The sequence below is a fragment of the Radiomyces spectabilis genome (genome assembly GCF_025331425.1).
Source record: "Radiomyces spectabilis strain NRRL 2753 chromosome Unknown BYT42scaffold_5, whole genome shotgun sequence".
In the NCBI taxonomy this organism is placed as follows: Eukaryota; Fungi; Mucoromycota; class Mucoromycetes; order Mucorales; family Radiomycetaceae; genus Radiomyces; species Radiomyces spectabilis.
Window position 1 is genome coordinate 2037411 of NW_026251930.1, and position 20323 is coordinate 2057733.

General features: G+C 41.8%; 6 protein-coding genes across 6 annotated transcripts; 4 read left to right on the plus strand and 2 right to left on the minus strand.

The window, feature by feature from the left end:
• Positions 1-1643: 1643 nt before the first annotated feature.
• On the minus strand, positions 1644-3115 carry BYT42DRAFT_567149 (uncharacterized protein; the record flags this gene model as incomplete). The annotated part of the gene is given in 4 exon segments (XM_051568066.1): positions 1644-1847; positions 1862-1976; positions 2832-2982; positions 3099-3115. Coding segments are annotated over 3 exon segments (262 nt in total), but the record flags the coding sequence as incomplete, so codon positions are not given.
• An 832-nt stretch (positions 3116-3947) lies between these two features.
• On the plus strand, positions 3948-4735 carry BYT42DRAFT_567161 (uncharacterized protein; the record flags this gene model as incomplete). Its single annotated transcript, XM_051568067.1, has 3 exons — positions 3948-3979; positions 4260-4466; positions 4537-4735. Coding segments are annotated over 2 exons (239 nt in total), but the record flags the coding sequence as incomplete, so codon positions are not given.
• Positions 4736-5501: 766 nt separating this feature from the next.
• Positions 5502-9114, minus strand: BYT42DRAFT_598307 (uncharacterized protein). The gene is made up of 14 exons (XM_051570966.1): positions 8882-9114; positions 8729-8816; positions 8527-8660; positions 8148-8454; positions 8003-8083; positions 7686-7927; positions 7359-7598; positions 7049-7301; positions 6921-6968; positions 6615-6860; positions 6409-6546; positions 6117-6342; positions 5886-6055; positions 5502-5815 (listed from the first exon to the last, which is right to left on the minus strand). Exons 1-14 carry the CDS (start codon positions 8979-8981, stop codon positions 5716-5718), a joined length of 2373 nt encoding a protein of 790 aa, XP_051424888.1. The 5' UTR covers positions 8982-9114; the 3' UTR covers positions 5502-5715.
• Positions 9115-11413: 2299 nt separating this feature from the next.
• BYT42DRAFT_311362 (uncharacterized protein) lies at positions 11414-14831 on the plus strand. Its single transcript, XM_051562971.1, has 14 exons — positions 11414-11671; positions 11740-11945; positions 12000-12198; positions 12254-12379; positions 12440-12915; positions 12977-13186; positions 13251-13500; positions 13558-13728; positions 13789-13946; positions 14020-14092; positions 14151-14282; positions 14335-14396; positions 14500-14667; positions 14745-14831. The coding sequence occupies exons 1-13, from the start codon at positions 11518-11520 to the stop codon at positions 14614-14616; spliced, it is 2334 nt and encodes a 777-aa protein (XP_051424889.1). The 5' UTR covers positions 11414-11517; the 3' UTR covers positions 14617-14667; positions 14745-14831.
• BYT42DRAFT_311380 (P-loop containing nucleoside triphosphate hydrolase protein) lies at positions 14660-16923 on the plus strand. Its single transcript, XM_051562972.1, has 9 exons — positions 14660-14667; positions 14745-15106; positions 15172-15334; positions 15394-15558; positions 15622-15770; positions 15843-15986; positions 16050-16323; positions 16381-16444; positions 16501-16923. The coding sequence occupies exons 2-9, from the start codon at positions 14970-14972 to the stop codon at positions 16629-16631; spliced, it is 1227 nt and encodes a 408-aa protein (XP_051424890.1). The 5' UTR covers positions 14660-14667; positions 14745-14969; the 3' UTR covers positions 16632-16923.
• A 321-nt stretch (positions 16924-17244) lies between these two features.
• On the plus strand, positions 17245-18107 carry BYT42DRAFT_567176 (transcription initiation factor IIA, gamma subunit-domain-containing protein). Its single transcript, XM_051568068.1, has 3 exons — positions 17245-17303; positions 17368-17515; positions 17570-18107. The coding sequence occupies exons 1-3, from the start codon at positions 17263-17265 to the stop codon at positions 17711-17713; spliced, it is 333 nt and encodes a 110-aa protein (XP_051424891.1). The 5' UTR covers positions 17245-17262; the 3' UTR covers positions 17714-18107.
• Positions 18108-20323: the final 2216 nt, after the last annotated feature.

Below are 20323 nucleotides of genomic sequence, written 5' to 3' on the forward strand. Positions count from 1 at the left end.
GGAAATGGAAGACGGACAAGATATATTTCCTAATGCCAAATTTGACGATCAGCACATTATCGGAGTTGCTTGCTTCCAAGAACTTGTGTTCTCCACAATGTCGTTGTGCGCTCTTTTTTTTCAGTGCAGTCCCGTAATGCATGCATTTTTCATACAAGTAAAACTATAAGTATCTTTTTCATGTTTTCAATGTGCTCATGATACAACTGCATGTTCTTTTGTGTTGCGGTACCGCACACGGCTTGCAACATATAAAATCACTATTCTGTCCATGAATAATATGGTGTGACAAAGTTCTTCTTCTCCTGGACCATCAAATTTATCCATAACCATTAGACAGCAGCACTCAGAGTTTGCATTTATGCACATTGATTAGCTAGAGTAAGAACCTCCACATATCAGATGATTTCGTTTGTATCATATCATGTCGCAGTTTAGTTTGCCGATGCCATTGATATGGATCATTCGAATAACGGTTTATTGTATAACTGGCAGTTAAGGATGATCCGATCTGCATATGACTCAAAGCAATTACGAAATCTCATATGCCCAAAAGATTAAACAACATGTAGTATGTTCTTGTATTGGCCAGAATTGGGCACATGTCTCAGGTTCTCTTCGGTTTATGGATCAAATCAGGACTCATTCCATGCAGCATACAACAGGCATACCAACAAATGATCCCAATTTTACAGTATACGTTTGCATGTTGTTCATGGTCCAGAAGGTCCAACGAAAACTTCACACTGATGATGTGCTGCTCTTTTTATATAGCCAATCGTATTTATTGGATGTGCCGCATCTCATTTTAATACCTAGAATCATATCCGACGACACACCGACACCTGTGCGATCATAATTCGTCCTTACCGCCCTCCTTATTATCTTGGAAGTGAGGGGCTACTATGTTCTATGATGATCCTGATTCAGAAAAGTCACCACTGATTAGGAGCTCGAAGCACAGCACCGTTTCAGGCACCATAGGATCGAGTTTTCCCGCACCAGCTCTATCATAGTCAAGGGATTCTCTACCACTGAAACACTTGGAATACTGTATTTCCGGTGTGTGATTTTATGGCATTATCATGCAGCGCTCAGTGCCAACCAATCTTTAATCGCCGAAACACATCCTACTTTTGATCAGAATATAGCAAGCCATTCTTTCACTAACATAATCCCAAGTATTATATTTGCGGGGAATGCATATTTCTCTTCAGCCTTCTTCACTTGTGTCACTAATTTCATGAAGTATTGATAAAATGACAATGGTTGAACATGATTGGTCCCGGTTGGGCAAAGTGGGGAATTAAGAAAAAAAAGGTGGGCGGAGACATTTTGTCGAACTCATATACCATTATCTATATAACAAGCCGTACACCCGCTGTGCAATGGATGCCACCTGCTACTGGATGCCGCACTCTTACATTGAGCGACATTCGTCAGACAAAAAGCCTAACGCAATACGGCATAACCTGGGCGAGACCCTTGATGGAACTTTGGTATATTAATGTCAATACTCTGGCATACCATGAAACACTTTTAATGAACAAAGCAGCACTTATTGACCCCCTCCGTTCTGTCCCGCCCAAGGTTATGATAGATCTACAAAGATGTGTGGGAATGTTGGGTATTTAAAAAAAAAATGAGTTAGTAAGCTCTTTGGTTGATTCAATTTCGTTGAGATATTTTACCTTTGATGTTTGATGCAGCAGATACCGAGGGCTTCCCGACCGAAATAAAGAAAGGATACAAATATTAAAAAAAAGTAAATACAATAGGTGCGTCTGTAAAAACCCCCTAAAAACCCTGTGGGAAAAAAAAGGAGGAAAAGACTGCAAGAAGACTATTCACTAAAATACAAAATACATACTACAACTACAAAATAAAATGGTCGGGAAGAAATATCGAAGGCGATACCACGGGCAGCAATCCATATGAGAGGAACCTGGGGAGGACGCGTCAGCGTTTCCCGATGAGAAAGAGAGCCACACGACCGAAGATGTCCTTTGACGACAAAAACCGGATTGGCCACAATCTGGTGCCCGAACAAAGTAGAAAGGTTTTGGAGGGATGGATGGCTTGCCAAGCGAAAAGAAAACCGGAGAGAAAACCAAAAGCTAAAGAAGGGGTAGAGAAAAAAGAACGTGAGTTTTTTCTTGTCGAAAAACGAATAGTCACATCACACAAAAGGTACCTTTTTGATAATACTCGACTTGACCGGTTACAGATAGACGCCGGATACACCATAGCCTGGATGATGGATGATGGATGTGGATGCGGGTGAGGATGCAATGATAGTGAGGGCTTTTCAGGTAAACGGGAAGAGGGAGAAAACCAAAGGAAAAAGAAAAAATTGAAGACAAAATGAATGAGTTCCCATGGATGAAACAATAGTCACTCTGCCAATGCAAGAATGATGATCAGGTCAACCACATGGGCCAGAAAGTGGAACATTTGCGGTTGGTTTAGTGCCGAAAGAAAATATGTATACGGACCACACGTAAGCTTCTTCTTCGATGCGAAAAAGAAAATTGCTTGCAGAAACAGTTAAGCGGCGGAATATTTTTGGGGCGGTGGTGTCAGCTTGAGCAGGGCCAAGATATTGATGTGGTCAGAAGTGCCGGTAATTTGGAGCTGGAGGCCAGATATCGATAGTTTTCCCGAGTAAAAATAAAAGAAAATAAAACTTGCGTCAGTAAAAATCTCACAAAAAACCCTGTGGCGAAAAAAAGAGGGAAGACTGCGAAAAGAATACTTACATGAAAGACGATATCAAGAGTAGGAATCCAAATGAGGGCAACATGAGGAGGACGCGTCAGCGTTTCCCGATGAGAAAGAGAGCCACACGACCGAAGATGTCCTTTGACGACAAAAACCGGATTGGCCACAATCTGGTGCCCGAACAAAGTAGAAAGATTTGGAGGGATGGATGGCTTGAATGGCTTGCCAGGCAAAAGAAAACCGGAGAGAAAACCAAAAGCTAAAGACAGAATAGAGAAAAAGGACAGGTAAATTTTTTCTTGTCGAAAAACGGATAGTCGTATCACACAAAAGGTACCTTTTTTCATAATAATCGAATCGACCGGATCAGATACACGCCATAGTCTGGATGATGGATGATGGATGCAATGATAGTGAGGGATTTCCAGGCAAACAGAAGAGATGCAAAACTAAAGAAGAAGAAAAAATTCGGACAAAAATATGTGATTTTCCATGGATGAAACAATAGTCACCTCACTGATGCATGAATGATGAGCTACACAGATCGAAGCATATCTGCTCCATGTATCATTCGATTACTGAAGAGAATGAAAGGGCATATACAGTATAACTGACAGATAACCCAAATTAAATGATGCTACAGAACACCAGATCGTCGTATCGTCAATCACCTTTCTTCAAAAAAGAGCTCCACTCACATTTTATGTGAACGGCGACGATGCTCTGTTTGACCACAACTGGTGCAAACGGCATCTTGCTGCTGATTGTTTCGCCTATTATTCGTGGAAGTGTTTCGTGGAGAGAAATTTGGGCAACCATGACTTGTAGAGCGCTGATAATCGTTGTCGTTGCAAGATGGGGACCGAGGCATGGTTGAAAGATGAACCTTGGTTGCGACGACGGTACAAAGGGGTGAAAAATTAGCGATTTTGTAAATCACATGATCTACACTAAGTTATCAAGACCTGTTAAACCTTTTTTTCATCTTTCAACCATGCCTCGCTGCCCACTTTCACGATAATAGGCGAAACAATCAGCAGCAAGATGCCGTTTGCACCAGTTGTGGTCAAACAGAGCATCGTCGCCGTTCACATAAAATGTGAGTGGAGCTCTTTTTTGAAGAAAGGTGATTGACGATACGACGATCTGGTGTTCTGTAGCATCATTTAATTTGGGTTATCTGTCAGTTATACTGTATATGCCCTTTCATTCTCTTCAGTAATCGAATGATACATGGAGCAGATATGCTTCGATCTGTGTAGCTCATCATTCATGCATCAGTGAGGTGACTATTGTTTCATCCATGGAAAATCACATATTTTTGTCCGAATTTTTTCTTCTTCTTTAGTTTTGCATCTCTTCTGTTTGCCTGGAAATCCCTCACTATCATTGCATCCATCATCCATCATCCAGACTATGGCGTGTATCTGATCCGGTCGATTCGATTATTATGAAAAAAGGTACCTTTTGTGTGATACGACTATCCGTTTTTCGACAAGAAAAAATTTACCTGTCCTTTTTCTCTATTCTGTCTTTAGCTTTTGGTTTTCTCTCCGGTTTTCTTTTGCCTGGCAAGCCATTCAAGCCATCCATCCCTCCAAATCTTTCTACTTTGTTCGGGCACCAGATTGTGGCCAATCCGGTTTTTGTCGTCAAAGGACATCTTCGGTCGTGTGGCTCTCTTTCTCATCGGGAAACGCTGACGCGTCCTCCCCAGGTTCCTCTCATATGGATTGCTGCCCGTGGTATCGCCTTCGATATTTCTTCCCGACCATTTTATTTTGTAGTTGTAGTATGTATTTTGTATTTTAGTGAATAGTCTTCTTGCAGTCTTTTCCTCCTTTTTTTTCCCACAGGGTTTTTAGGGGCAGACGCACCTATTGTATTTACTTTTTTTTTTATATTTGTATCCTTTCTTTATTTCGGTCGGGAAGCCCTCGGTATCTGCTGCATCAAACATCAAAGGTAAAATATCTCAACGAAATTTGAATCAACCAAAGAGCTTACTAACTCATTTTTTTTAAATACCCAACATTCCCACACATCTTTGTAGATCTATCATAACCTTGGGCGGGACAGAACGGAGGGGGTCAATAAGTGCTGCTTTGTTCATTAAAAGTGTTTCATGGTATGCCAGAGTATTGACATTAATATACCAAAGTTCCATCAAGAGTCTCGCCCAGGTTATGCCGTATTGCGTTAGGCTTTTTGTCTGACGAATGTCGCTCAATGTAAGAGTGCGGCATCCAGTAGCAGGTGGCATCCATTGCACAGCGGGTGTACGGCTTGTTAGAGGTGGGCATCGCATTTTCGCATTTTCCCCAACATTTGACTGTGCATTGCGGCTGACTTATGGACGATGATTGCTTGAACAAAATTCGATCTCTCTGATGTAATTTCTCACAGTATCATAAAAACATTGGTGGGAAGGGCGAGGAAAGAGAGAGAAACAAGGGTGTAAGTCGTGTCTGCATGGGTGCCAAGCCAAGCCTGAGAATGGGACTGTCGTTACCATTTGAGGCTCATAAGCATCTGAGCCAATGTACAATAGTTCTGTACAGTTTGCTGGAAGCATTCGAAGTATCTACTGCTTCAAGTCATACGGTATGGTAAGTTGTTGGTCTATGACACAGGATGAAGAGCATGTTTCTGATGTAAATCTTCGGGTCAATGTGCTCAGAGGTTGGGTGATACGAAAAATAAAATCATCTGTCCTGCATCATTATCTGAGCTCTCCATCCTGTCTACCAAAGTTGTTAAATTTCACACCATATAGACACACGATGATACGATAGTTTAGGCATAGGTAGATTTGAATTTCACCCATTAAAGGAAGCTAATCATACAAAGATACAAAATATCAGGCAAGTACAGTTGAGAACAAAGAGAAAGGGAAAGAGGAAGAAAAAGAGAAAAAAGATGAGAGAAAGGAGCAAGAGAAGATAATAACAAATAAAAAAAACCAATCGGGGAATCGTTACTGGAATAGTTTTTCTATTCTTGACCGAAACCCATTGTTTCTTCCACAGCAAGAGTCAACTTGGCTACCAAGGATTCGTATGATTTGTAAGGTGGCATATCGATACGATTGAAACTGGAACACAAAGCATAATTGCAAGTTAATGAGCGAGATCAAATCCTTTTTTACCCATGCAAAAACTTACCAAGTGTGTGCTTTCGGTAATTGAGTGACTTCACCCGATTTTTCGATGGTGAATCGACGTGGTCCGTCGCTCCCTTGCAGATCCTTAAAGCCGTTAACAGGAATTCGGGATGTACCGGTCGTGAACTGCAATAATCGAGACTTCTTTTCGCTGTCCCAGGACCGAACGCACTACAAATCCAGCGTTAAGTAATGAAAGCACTCGAAGATCGTTCCAGCAATCATGACCTACCTCCCAGAACCATTGGATGACATCGTCCTGTTCGGTATATCCTCTGTAGTCGGTGTGCTTTCTCCAATCATCAACATCGATTTCGGCAATACCACCGATGAGAAGTTCGAGTTCACGTTCATCAAACACATTGATAAGATCCTGAGGGATAAGCTGATTAAAGCCTTCTTTGAAAGCACGGAACTGTTCTTCTACACGTCTTGAAATGCGCCATTCCGTAATCAAGCTAATAACATAACCCGATTTAGCGTTTTTGTACGAATGTGATTGACATGTATGCGTTAAATCTTACTTCACATATTCCTTTTTGTTTTCTTCTGTCACTTCAATGTCACGACCACCGGGTTTGAGATCCACTGTAACCATTTCACCAAATCGGTCATCATCCGTGGAAAATGTAAGATCCAGCACATCCGTGATATCGTTATCGCTAAAAGAAAAAAAAAGGTTGAGATAAACCCAAGGTTTATAAAAAATCAAAATATCAAAACCACTTACAGAATCCACATCAAACTGCGATGGAAATCGGCATCCACACTTTCCATGTCGGCGACAGTCACTTTCTTGTTTAGAATCATCTTGTAAAATGAAACAATAAAGAATGCGTCCAAGAATCGTCGATGGAAAATGGCGAGACCAACAACACGCCCGATGAATTTGAAGTAATTGAGATGCTCCGGATTGATACCAGAATGAGGATTGATTTGCAACGTATAATTATCATGAGCCGAGTACTCAAAGAGACTAATATCATTATTAGCATCATCAGTTCGACTACCAGGATATAGCAAATGATGACATTACCAGTAGAATGGATTGAACATTTCGTGAGATAACAGGAAGAAGAATTCTCTGCGAGGTCGGTGTTAGAGATTTTCCAAAAAAAAAAAAATAATAATAATAATACAATAAAATGCTTCGTTTCCGTTTACCTCGACAAACCACCGTAATCAAGGCCATCTTCTCCGTCAAACTTGATCATGAGTCGCTTCTTCAAATCCGCTGGCGCTTGACGCATTACTTCTGCGTAAGCATCTTCGAAAATATGATCACGTCTGACCTTGATATGGCATTGACCAGGTACCGGGCGTAAAGCAGGTTGAGAACGGAAGTAGATCAGTTTGCGACGGAAATCACGTTTATACTGTGGTACATTTTGATCCAAACTGCTGGGTAATCTTGGATCTGACGGGAAGATTAGGTTACATTTTCTTTGCAGCTGGTATCCTGCCTAACACTTACCGTCCCACGTGGTTGTTTTCGTATTATGATCAACAAAGTACACTCTGCCCGTGTTTGTCAATCGCATTTCCCATCCCGAAGGCAAAGGACCTAGCTGTGATACTGGTTGCACTTGTACTTGCAAGTTCGAACCGGGTCCAATGGTGCTAATGTATTGTTGCCTTCTAGGGTCGACCCAGGTCGTTGTGCGCGTATTATGATCAACGAAATAAGGACGGTCACCGGATGTAGTTCGCATTTCTAAGGAAAGGAAAAAAAACCGAACGAGGAAAATAATGAATTAGCAAAAGAAAAAAAAATGTGCTTGCATTTCATAATATAAATTACCCCAGCCTGGTGGTAAAGGACCTGAACCGGCTGTCGTCATATTGCTTTGAACGGCCAAGATGTTGGCAGCATTGGTGGATGTGTTCTGTGTGGAAGCACCGGCACCAGAAGGTTGTGCTGAGCGATTGTCCAAAGACGTCGAGCTAGTGGCAGCCGTGGATTGTTCTTCCGGAAGTCCACGTGCATTATGACGACGACGTTCCATTTCAGTGAGATTTTGTTGATCTTGGGCGGTTCTTGCGCTGTTAACACATCATCGTTGAAAAAGAAGTGTTAGTAGCATAAAAAGACACAGCGCATTGTTTCATCACACGTACGAAGGCCGTTTCCAAGTAGTTGTCCGAGTATTGTGATCGACATAATAAGGGCGGCCTAAATGATCCACTCGTCGCTCCCAACTATAATTGTTATATATCAATTGCACGTTCTCATGGATGATTGTAGCATCAAGGATAAATTTACCCTGGTGGGAGATCATTTTGTCTGTTATTTTCAGTTGCGTTGGAGGTGCTGGCAGGCGTGGCGGATGGGGTTCCTGATGTGGCTGAGCGTTCGTTAGCAACTGCTGAGGATTGAGATGAGGTTGCGGCTTGAGGTGAAGAGACGAGTGAAGACTGCGAGGCATTAAGGAGAGAGGGCTGTGTTCCAGGAGCTAGGGTATTGGTGCCGTTGCGAATGGGGACATTAACGTTGGTGGAGACATTGAGAATAAGTTTTCCGTGGACGGTTTCATTAGCATTCGACTTTTTCAAATCCAAAATCAGCATTTCTGGAAAAAAAGAGTAGTAGATTTAGTACAAATGGTTCGAAGGAAGGCTGAGCGTGGGACATTCAAACGTACCGTCACCCCCGACTTCAAGGTCGAACACATCGCCCATTTGGACATTGATAACACCCAAAAAGCCTTGATCTTTCTTTTTGAATTTTTTTTGGTCAAAAACTTGCACTGCAATGACACTCTTATTAGTGACTTGTCTATTGAGAAGAGTGGGGTAGTGGTGGTTAGGATAAAGTGCTATACAGAGTGTTGCATCAGCACTTACAAGTCGAAGCTCTCATTCCAGTAGGGATTTAAAGTCTTTTTCATGACCGTTGTCGTATGCGTCTGTTCACCATCTACAGTCACCACAGCTATATTCAACTTTTTAGTACGGAGAAGGTTTCTTTTGTAGGGTCGTATGGCTTCGGTTGCTTACCGAATGGGTCGGGCAGCTTGAAAAATAAATCCTTTTTCACAAGGCCATCAGCGGCAATGACGGTTAATCGAACGGTTTTCGTTTCTGTCGAACTCGACATTGCAACTGCAGCTTAGATATAATGTTCAATCTATGTAAAGTGATATGTTTGCTCGTCCCGTAAAAATAAATATTGGCGTTTATATCCGTCCGCAATCAGTCACAAGCAAAACGAATGGCTGAAGAAGAAAAAGATTAAGCGGAAAGAGGGAAAATTCTGACCTTCCTTGCTCGTCAATATTTCAATCGGAGATTGGTTCGACACCATCAGAACTAATTTTTCAAATGACGCCAAATTTTTTTGAACTGCCCAATCGGATTTCCACGAAATGCACCCTCTTAACCATGCCCATTGTTTGTCATAAGGTGGGGCGACAAATATCTCTCAAAGTCGAGTATGACTGTTCAAAAGATAGATATTCTCAAAAAAAACTCAATTTTTTTAATATTGAAACGAATATAAGAACACAATTTGCTGCGCTCCAATGCTGAGCAGCGAGAAATTGATGATATCACTGTTTAAGCTTGAACATCGTCATAAGGAGTGTGACGGAAGAAATAATATGTACGTGCAGTAACAGACTTGCAGGAGTCCCTGTGAAGTAAATGAAACGTCTGCAAGTGGCGCTACTGTGGCTGGTGTACGATACTGTTAAACAAGACAGACGAGCGATATTTTCGTTATGGCATAACGAATTTGGGTGGAAAAACACCGAAATCACAACGCAGACCATTATATACACATATCTCGCTATTGAATGATACATGAGCAATAAAATCCCATTTATGTAAGGCAGTCAATTGCTGTATTTTGAACGATCTTTTACTTGCACATGTCGCTGAAGCTTCTTGGTGTTTGTGGAGCTGGAGAGGAAATGGCCGTTGGTTCCATCATTGGCCAGTGGGAGTCGGTTTTATAAATAGTCGGTTTCACCCACTTAATACTAAAGATTCTGAGAGGTTCCACAACATGTGCAGTTCCTCAGTGTCAGATAGATTGTTTGCATTAAGCTCAGTAGTATTGTCGGTTTCCTTTCCGTTTCTTAAATCGGGACTGTTTCGCCAAGTTCACTTGTTTGATAGGTGATGTGGTTCTCTTTCGTCATCGCTCGTTTATAAATGTGTATCATCGTGGACGTCTTTGGCAGCTTCCTTTGAAGATAGTGATTCAGCGTGGCTTGAGTTTAGTCAAGCTTGTCGTTCCAACAGAATCACTTTACAGCGGGTCTTGGAGGACATTCAATGGGTTTCTTTCGTGAAGTATGTAGGACCATTTTGGACGGTCTTTAGTCTAGAAGGTTAATGGGATCTACCCTTGTTTTCCATTTTCCGTTTTGTGACTTATGGGCTCGCGTGATGCAACTGGACATCTTCTGTTGCGTACTTCTTGACTTATTTAACTCAAATGGATTTGTGGTCCGATACATATTTTTATTGGAAATAGATGATGCTTGAGTTGAATTATAACGACTATCATATCCGTTATTTAGCAAACTGTCTGAATTTTTTTCCGAGCCTTCTGAAGAAATTGGAATGTATCTGTGTATCCTGCAATAGCTAGAACTCATATAATATAGTGTTAACCTTGTCAATCTGTTACACTATCAATTACCTAAAAAAACAGAGGTCCTATTTACATTCATATACATGCCGCTGTTGATATGGTCCGGTATTGACTACAGAGCATAACAAAATCAGCACGTGTTTCTAAATCGTGATGAGATCAATGCGGCTTATTTTATCTTGCGCAGAAAATAAAAAAAAATCGCTCCGAGTCATCTTCATCGAACAGCCTCTTCATTACTCATGCCTGCGTGCTCAAAGCCCCCCTCTTTGTGGGCATTTCAACAGCGTGTTAGCTTTGCTGTTTTGTCGCAGGGTCTCTGGCAGCTATGACGAACAGCGAAAAAAAAAGAGTTTGGACCGTGGCGAGATTATAACGCTTTACTGTCATACACACTTTTCCCGTGTTTCACGTGCGAGACTTGCAACAAGGTCTGGCAATGCGACGTAAGTGCAGATCGAATAGGGGAACCATCGCCCTAGCGGGATTCCATGGTTTACGGTAACAGCTGCTTGTCGCTGTACAGACTAGGGAATAGAAAACCGGGTCACGGCTGGAGAGCAATGAGTATAGAATCATCATATAACTTTAGGAGCTGGAGCGTAACGTGCGTCGATATAAACTGCTCTCTTGGTTAATGTAGCCTATTAGCAGCATCGACAATATTGTGGTTACAAATCTATCTGCTGACAAACGTACGACTGCTGTTATTCGACCGTAACCTTGTGAAATCCATAGTGTTATGTCGCTGATGGAGTTGCGAAAATGATTTAGTGACAATCTACAGAGATAACGTCGGCCTGGGTAGACACAGACGCAGTTTACACAAATTACTAGTTATGGTTCTTCTCTAAAAACAATTGCATTTCTTGTATTTTTTTCGGCTGGCACTATTGGTATTTCAGGCATTTCCGTTCATGCTGATTTGTAGGGGAACCAAAAAAATTTTGTGGTCACAAAATTCGCAAATTGCAGTGATTGTCCCAAAAGTCCTCTAAGCTTTTGCAAACTCGGGAAAAGGCGAGAAACGAATATGGCGCAAGAAAAAGAACCACATGCTGATTTTGTGCATGAAATCGCTATCGACTTTTCACGCGCACTAAATCTCACCAACCCGAACGATCTTTTAGCGAAACGAGTTGTCCAAATCGCCAAGAATGACAGGAATTTTGAGAAATTCGCAGCAGGTATTCAGACGATTTGGAACTGTTCTGACGCAAAACGGGATAATTAAACTAACACTGACTATGTTTAGCTTGTCAAACTTTTGGAAGATTCAACTCTGAATTTTTGCAGAACATCTACACGAAGATCAGCGACTATTTCCAATCTCAAAAACAAAGCTCGGCTGGCTCACAGAAAGCTGTGGTATCCGATGGCACCAAAAGCGAAGTCTTGATGTTAGGCAACAACCTCCCGGGCGGCCTTATCGTTCGAAACAAATCGTCAAGCTCGGCTGAAGTACGTAGCTGGAGTATGGCCATTAGAGATGATATTAACCGGATCTTGTTGTAGGAACGACCGATCTTCAAGGCTCCGCCAGCGCGAGGATCACTACTCGGTTTGGATGAATTAGCGCGCAAGAAACGTCTGGCAGAAGCGGCCAAGGAAGCAGAATCTGCAGCTTCTCAAAAAGAGAAGTATGCCGAAAAGAAAGTAAAGTTGGATTCCACATCGAATTGGGATGATGACTCTTCTACCGTGGACGATGCGGGTAAGTTAACATTGATCAACTTTATTGTGCGTAGCTGATGTACGTATATCTACAGAGAACATTACGAAGCACCGTGGTCATTATCGGTCTCAACGCATGGAAACGCCGTCTAACCCTGGTGGTATTTCGGAAGTGGCCCTCAAGCGTATGGAAAATATGAAACGCAAAGAAAGATCAAGAGGTACAGAGCATATGGGTGAGTTGGCTGGTTGGGTAAGAAAAAACTGACCGCATAGCTTAGGTGGTGCGGTTTATGGTTCCACAAAGGATGACATGGATAGTCAGCGTCGATCCAGAGGTGATCGCCATTCGTCGTCCTCATCGCATCGTCGCCTTGATCGTGATGACGGCAGTAGGAATGATGAAAGAAGATCTTTAAAAAAGGAGAGTCAGGAGATCAGCCCCCAGCAAGATCCTTCGATGACCCCTCGTCGTGGCGGCTTGATCAAACGCAGCCAATGGGCTAGTATGACTCCCAGAGAAGATGCAGGATCGTTCACGCCTCGGTTATCCACAGGAGGAATGACGCCAAGGCGTGCTACAGGCAGTACACGCGGTGATTTGGACTTTATGACTCCGGCTGTGAGATCGACAGCTTATGACGAAGTAGCTTTGGAATACCCGGAGGAATATCCCGGAGATGATGACGATCGTCAGCGTTGGGAAGAGGAACAGGCGCAGTTGGACCGGGATTGGTATCATATGGAAGAATCTGGAGTAAGTATGGGGTTCGGTGTCACAACTTAGTAACAGCATGGTATTCACTGGGCGAAATTAGGCCATGGACGAAACACACAACCCATTTGCCGAGTATGAGACGCATGATAAGCAAAAAGAGGAAGAATTGGCTCAAAAACAACTCAAAAAATTGTCTGCTCGTCAAGCTCAGTATAACCGTGACACCGACATGTGGGAAGCTAGTCGAATGTTGAGTAGTGGTGTTGCTCAGAGGCGCGAAGTGGATACCGACTTTGAGGAAGATAACGAGGTATGTTAGGAAATGCACGAGAAAATTAAGAAAAGGGCGCCGGATTTTTTACTTTGTGTGCTAGAATCGTGTTCATGTGCTCGTGCATGATATCAAACCACCTTTCCTTGACGGACGGATGGTGTTCACAAAACAATTGGAAGCTGTACAGCACGTTCGAGATCCTACATCTGATTTGGCTATCATTTCGAGGAAGGGGAGCCGGCTAGTTAAAGAGAAGCGAGAGCAATCAGAACGAGCAAAAGCGACAAAGCTTGATATTGCAGGCACGGTATTGGGTAATCTTATGGGCGTTAAAAATAAACCAACAGAAGGTATGTGTTTGGCTTCATTTGAGGTATGAAATACTTTAAACTAATCCTTGATGACAGATGACCAATCGGAGGACGGTTCCCGAGGAGACTCGAAATTTGCTGAACATTTGAAATCCTCGGAAGCGGTCAGTGAATTTGCGCGAACAAGAACCATGCGAGAACAACGAGAATTTTTGCCTGTATTTGCCGTTCGCGAAGAACTTTTGAAAGTTGTACGTGACAACCAAGGTAAGTTTCACTTGAATAAAAGAGACTGACGTATAGCGGTTATTGATTTTTTGATTGCAGTGGTCATTATTGTTGGTGAAACTGGTTCTGGTAAAACCACTCAATTGACGCAGTATCTTCACGAAGATGGATATACGACCTATGGCAAAGTCAGCTGTACCCAGCCTCGACGTGTGGCTGCAATGTCGGTGGCTAAGCGTGTAGCAGAGGAAATGGGGGTATGTCATGTCATTTCATGTCAAGTTATCGCTTTGAGTGCTGAACGGATCTAATTGAATGAACATGCCATAGACAAAATTAGGCGACCTTGTGGGTTACACGATTCGTTTCGAAGATCAAACGTCCGAAAACACCGTCATCCGATGTAAGTTGGCATTATTGTTTTTTTGTGAAACCATTGGTGTTAATATTATCATGTGTAGATATGACCGATGGTATTCTTTTGCGCGAGTCGATGAACTCTCCGGATTTAGACCAATACAGTGCCATCATTATGGATGAAGCGCATGAACGTGCTTTAAACACCGACGTCCTGATGGGACTTTTAAAGAAAGGTAGGTATTGAAAGGTCAGCTTGTTTGCCGCGTTGTTAATCCATCCGTAAAGTGCTGGCCCGCCGACGAGATCTGAAACTCATTGTCACGTCGGCTACAATGAATGCCGAAAGGGTAAGTTGAGGAAAGTCGACCAAGTAAAAAGAGCTATTATTGTCTGACCAAATTATGCAGTTCTCCCAATTTTTCGGTAATGCTCCCTGTTTTTACATCCCAGGTCGTACATTTCCTGTCGATGTCAACTTCAGCAAAACACCTTGTGAAGATTATGTGGACAGCGCTGTCAAGCAAACATTGCAAATTCATTTGTCACAACCTGCGGGCGATGTACTAATTTTTATGACTGGTCAAGAAGACATTGAAATTACATGCCAAGTATTGAAGGGTAAGTTACGAACATAATTTTGTTTGTTTGGTGCTCAAATAAATGGATGTACGAACTGAATTTCTGAAATATTGCAGAACGCATGGAGCAACTTGATTCTCCGCCTCCATTGGCCATTTTACCGATCTATTCCCAGTTGCCTGCTGATCTACAAGCGAAAATTTTCCAACGTTCCGAAAACAATGCCCGAAAGGTGATCGTTGCAACAAACATTGCTGAAACGTCTTTAACAGGTACGATGAGGAAGAATGAACAAGATGACGTTTTGATGAGTAACTATTCTGTGCGTAGTCGACGGTATCATGTATGTTGTTGATACTGGTTTTTGTAAGCTCAAAGTATACAACCCAAGGATTGGTATGGATGCCTTGCAAATCACTCCTATCAGTCAAGCAAATGGAAATCAGCGAAGCGGTCGTGCTGGTAGAACTGGACCTGGGTAAGTCGTGTGTTCTACTTGTAAAGTGAATAGCAGCAAAATACTGACAAACAAATCTCATTTAGTGTGGCGTATCGCTTGTATACGGAAGAAGCGTACCGAAATGAGATGTTTTTCAATACTATTCCTGAAATTCAGCGTACAAACTTAGCGAGTGTGGTGCTTCAGTTGAAATCTTTGGGTGTCAAAAACCTGCTACAGTTCGATTTCATGGATCCGCCTCCACAGGTCAGTTATGTTTCAATCATTTATAATGCCAATCAACTGACGCTTTGACGCTTTGACAGGAAAATATCCTAAATTCGATGTATCAACTGTGGGTACTTGGAGCGTTCGATAACACGGGCGAATTGACGCCTGCAGGCAGCAAAATGAACGAATTTCCCTTGGATCCCTCCCTAGCCAAAATGTTGATTACGGCTGAAGAACAAGGATGTACTGCCGAAGTATTGGTAAGCTGGGATCGACCTGTTCCTATCTTAAAAGCGGCTTTCCCTCATTCTTTTTCTTTAAAGACTATTGTGTCAATGCTATCTGTGCCGTCTGTATTTTATCGACCGAAAGAACGTATGGAGGAAAGCGATGCTGCTCGAGAAAAGTTCTTTGTTCCGGAAAGTGATCACTTGACGCTTCTGCATGTGTACACCCAATGGAAATCGAATCAGTAAGTCCCGATTAAGACACTATGAATCATCAGGACATACAATTCCTGGATATTCATTTTTTTTACTGCTAGTTATCGTGATGACTGGTGCACCAGGCATTTTATTCATGCGAAAGCCATGCGTAAAGCAAGAGAAGTTCGGTCTCAACTGATGGATATCATGAAAACCATCAAAATGCCTTATGTGTCGTGCGGTACAGATTGGGATGTAGTGAGGTAATTGTTGTAAATTTATTGAAGAGCGTTTGAAGTTATATGATGCTGATTCATCTACTGCAGAAAATGTATCTGTTCCGCTTACTTCCATCAAGCTGCGAGATTGAAGGGAATTGGTGAATATATTAACTGTCGATCTGGTATGAAGTGTCATCTCCATCCAACAAGCGCTCTATTCGGTGCTGGTTTCACACCTGACTATGTCGTATACCACGAGCTTATCTTGACCTCCAAAGAATATATGCAATGTGTAACAGCTGTGGATCCATTCTGGTTGGCCGAATTAGGTCCGATGTTCTTTTCAATTCGTGATCGCGATAAAAACTACGGTCATAAGGTAACTGATTTGTGTTCAGCGGGTATAAAGATTGCTTTCTCATCGATGATGCTTTAGGAGAAACGATTGGCCAATATTGCTACGGAATCTAAATTGAACATGGAGATGGAGATGAAATTAGGTACGTAGTCATCTTTCTTGGTGTTATCCAATGTACTCATTATTATGTTGAAATAGCTCGTGAAAAAGAGCAGGAGGAAGAATCTCGGATAGCTCAGGCACGATTAAACACCACAAGAGCAGCACGCATTGCCACTCCAGGTCTGAGGGATATACGAACACCCCGCCGCCGAGGATTTGGTCTATAATTGTTTTTCATTGACCATTGAATTTGTCCATCCACGATCTAATAATCACAACAACTTGATACAAAATTTTTGTCTGAATCAAAATGATGAAAGAAACAGAAAAAGGCATGCATTATATGGAGTCGGATATCGAAAGATGAACATATCTTACAATGAATCAATGCCACCGACTGCATGGAATACGTAATACGATAGCAGAGCTGATATGACAGACGAAAACAGGCATAATTCCTATAACAACTGATCAAAATACCGTAAATTCACATATTTCTCAATAAATATTCTTTCGCTCAAACTATCTGACAAGAAGGTTATGATAATCCACATGTTAGCACAGTTGACTTTCTAGTAGCTTGCATTTCGTCAGTCAAATCCCCCGCGTTTAAATGATAAATGTTTCATAATTTAGTATTGAAATCTCATCAGATATTCTTCAGTTACTGACAACGTAAAAGTAGCATCGAAAGAACGAATTAAAAAAATAAGGGCTTGAGCGGCATAAACAGGCAAGGCCACTTCATTTTGCGTGGTGGTTTTTATTTTCGAACTCCGTCTTTCGACGAAAAATCAGGTAACCCTCTCAAAAGCGGAGGCAAACAAAAAAAGCATAGTTCTTTGACCACTTACCAAAATGTCTGCCACTCCGTTTTATGAATTATATCGTCGAAGCAGGTATATTGACAGTCGATACAACGTCTGAGAGAATCTTTGATACTAAATATATGATGATACTTAGCATTGGCATGGCATTGACCGATTCTTTGGATGAACTAATTCAAAGTGGCCACATCAATCCGCAGTTAGCCATGCGTGTGTTAACTACATTCGATAAAAGCATTTCTGAATCCTTAGCGCAGTTGGTGAGAAACAAAGCTACTGTTAAGGTACGATTACGATATTAGTTTTAATGATAATCGAGATTGACCTTGTATGTATAGGGTCATTTGCATACGTACCGTTTCTGCGATGATGTCTGGACATTCATTATTGAAAATCCCAATTTCAAATTTGAACAAGAAGCTGTGTCAGCGGATAAGGTTAAAATTGTTGCTTGCAATGCAAAACGGCCTGGTGAACAATAGTGTAGCCGCTTGCTTTTTTTTTTACACCCCATCATGTCGACACTTATTCCTTTTTCTCCTTCTGACCTTTGTAAATACAGATCGTTATGGAGTTTTTCCAAATCATGTAAACTCTGCTATAAGTATGTTTTACCTTGTTTTGCTTGTAAGGTGGCGCAGTTCGATAGTACAGTGCCGCACCAAAAAAAAAAAAAAGAGACAATTTTCAATTTCTCCCGATTTTTTCCCTCACTTCCTCATGGTACTTCTACAGCCTTATAGTTCTTTCTCCTTGATAAACAATGCTACGCGCATCAAATGGGACACTTGTACTATTCAAAAATATGTACATACTATATGTAAAGCAAAAAGAAAGAAAGAAAAACGGGAATAAGTAGAGCAACTGGCCAAACTGACAATTACCACCGGGTGTTACCACCTTTGGCATCGAGCGCTGCTCATATCTGGCCAATATGGCTCGATCAGCTTGTTCCAGTCTTCCAAGCTGTCCAAGGCTTCCAAGATTACGCACCGAAAGTGCTCCAGCGTCATCCTATTTTGACCTTCATTTTTTGCCATAAGTGCTTGATTAGGGTTGAAGTTCTGAGATTGCTGGCCAATCCAGCTGGCGGATTCCGCGCTCCTGAATCCAGTTTTTGGAGCCGACACTCTAATGATACGTGCACCACCTTCCATTAGTAGAGAAGTGTCATATCTTGTGGCAAAAAAAGAATGATAATGAACCTTCATACACAAATTCAACGGAAAGCCCTTTTTTTTGGTTCTGCAACTTCTTTCGTTGCGACTGTATTTTCTTAAAAAGGGACATTTCAGTCTTCTGAGCGTGGATTATGCCGCCCCAGATCATCTGTGTAGATCGCCCATTATCGAAGGTAAGGGCTAAGCAATTCGAATTGTTAAGTTCGTGTTTCTTTCTTCATACACGAATCTGACCGCTCTTCTCTCCCAGTTCGAAAGTCGCTTCGTTGGTCCATAAGACTTTCTTCCAGTCGTCAATGGTCCAGTCTTTATGTTTTCTAGCTTCTAGCTAATTGCACCCTTTCTCACTTGTGAAATTACGTCAGATGCGGTTTTCTCGGAGCTACTTGTGAAGATTTACTCCATTCCCTGCAGAACACGGCCCACAGTGTTATTATGGACATAACCAGCGACATTTTGTGTGGCTTTACGAAGAGGAGCTTGCGAGCTACGCATTCTACTGACCTCTAATATCTTATAAATTATTCATGCTTTCATGTAATTCAAACTCGGGATTGAGTTGACTGTAGTAGATCTCACAGATGTTGATAGATATCAGACAGACAGATAAACCATTGCATTGTCCTGAGGCCGATTCCAAATAGCAAAACGAGTACCTTCTCCAGAGGAGACAGGCGCCATACAACTCAATTGTAATCCCATTACAATAACTTTACAGTAGCTATACTATTCAATATAATATGACCCGTACTAATTCCTATCTTACAAGAGGCGTTCATAGTTCCCTCCCTGAAAACCTTAGCATGAAAGTTCTATAAACAAAGATCACAAAATTTCTCGATTTCTCGGGTGCTTAGATTGAGTATGGCAAGTCATTAGTGGTTCAGCGATGGACGAAAGACTGGAATATCTTGTGATTGCGTTAATGCCTGATTCCTATACCCTACAATATGTGAAACACAGTAATCACTGATGAAAGGTCAAATGTATCTACGGTTCTCTATTAATAAAATAGGGAAATAGGGTCGAAAATGATTACCTTTTTCGACCGTAACTCACAAAAGATCAGGAAACAATTGTTTTTTTCTGGAATTTTTATTCGCTGGCGATGTTTAGAAGTTGTTCGCAGTCATTTTACTAAATGATCATAACCTTGGGCTGGAAGGAACAAGGGGTGGGGGGGGTGTGCTGTGCTGCTTTGCGCATATTCAGAATCAACTCATGCTGCAACATATGCCCTAAGGTTGTCATTACTATACCGAAGTCCCATCAAGAGTCTCGCCCAGATTATGCCGTATTGTGTTAGGCTTTTTGCCTGAAGAATGTCGCTCAATGTAAGGGGGTGACGTCCAGTAGCAGGTGGCATCCATTGCACAGCCGGTATACGGCTTGTTAAAGGAGATATACGTATGATCAGATTACATGTTCCGCAGGGTGGATCAAGAAATTCGCATGAAATATAATTTATCATAATGTTAGTTTGGGTGTTGATGTTACATCAATAATATCATTACGCGATGCAAAATCAGTAGCTGAATCAGGCGAGCATTGTTCCTGATTGCGATGTATTTCTTGAGGTAATCTTTGATGTCAGTTTATAGCAAAAACCACCAAGCAAACTTTGAGCTGCATCATCTACGAGTAAACGCTGGACGGCGTTATACGTGAGACTAAGCTTTCTAATATCTAATGAACTTGGGTCTAAGTCCCCAAATGATGATCGTAAAAAGTGATGCTGGATCGATCAACATACTTCTAGTGATCACACTGGCATTGATCATTTTATTAAATATCTCGCATGAAGAATCATGAGTCTATTTATCGCTCTTCTTCTCCATGTCTAACCGAAAAGACATAGGGCACTATACAATATAGCAAATAGGTGCAAAGTCGCTAAATATTTTAATAGGA

Bases quoted from the DNA above. Each gene is read 5' to 3' on its own strand.
- BYT42DRAFT_598307 (XM_051570966.1), bottom strand. From the start codon at position 8,981: ATGTCGAGTTCGACAGAAACGAAAACCGTTCGATTAACCGTCATTGCC. The intron at 8,661-8,728 runs GTAAGTGCTGAT...TCTTCTCAATAG, and splicing joins TGGAATGAGAGCTTCGACTT to ACAAGTCACTAATAAGAGTG. The intron at 8,455-8,526 runs GTACGTTTGAAT...CTTTTTTTCCAG, and splicing joins CCTTGAAGTCGGGGGTGACG to AAATGCTGATTTTGGATTTG.
- BYT42DRAFT_567176 (XM_051568068.1), top strand. From the start codon at position 17,263: ATGTCTGCCACTCCGTTTTATGAATTATATCGTCGAAGCAG. The intron at 17,304-17,367 runs GTATATTGACAG...GATGATACTTAG, and splicing joins GAATTATATCGTCGAAGCAG to CATTGGCATGGCATTGACCG. The intron at 17,516-17,569 runs GTACGATTACGA...TTGTATGTATAG, and splicing joins GAAACAAAGCTACTGTTAAG to GGTCATTTGCATACGTACCG.
- BYT42DRAFT_311380 (XM_051562972.1), top strand. From the start codon at position 14,970: ATGTATGTTGTTGATACTGGTTTTTGTAAGCTCAAAGTATACAACCCA. The intron at 15,771-15,842 runs GTAAGTCCCGAT...TTTTACTGCTAG, and splicing joins ACCCAATGGAAATCGAATCA to TTATCGTGATGACTGGTGCA. The intron at 15,987-16,049 runs GTAATTGTTGTA...CATCTACTGCAG, and splicing joins ACAGATTGGGATGTAGTGAG to AAAATGTATCTGTTCCGCTT.
- BYT42DRAFT_311362 (XM_051562971.1), top strand. From the start codon at position 11,518: ATGGCGCAAGAAAAAGAACCACATGCTGATTTTGTGCATGAAATCGCT. The intron at 12,380-12,439 runs GTACAGAGCATA...CGCATAGCTTAG, and splicing joins ACGCAAAGAAAGATCAAGAG to GTGGTGCGGTTTATGGTTCC. The intron at 13,501-13,557 runs GTATGTGTTTGG...CCTTGATGACAG, and splicing joins TAAAAATAAACCAACAGAAG to ATGACCAATCGGAGGACGGT.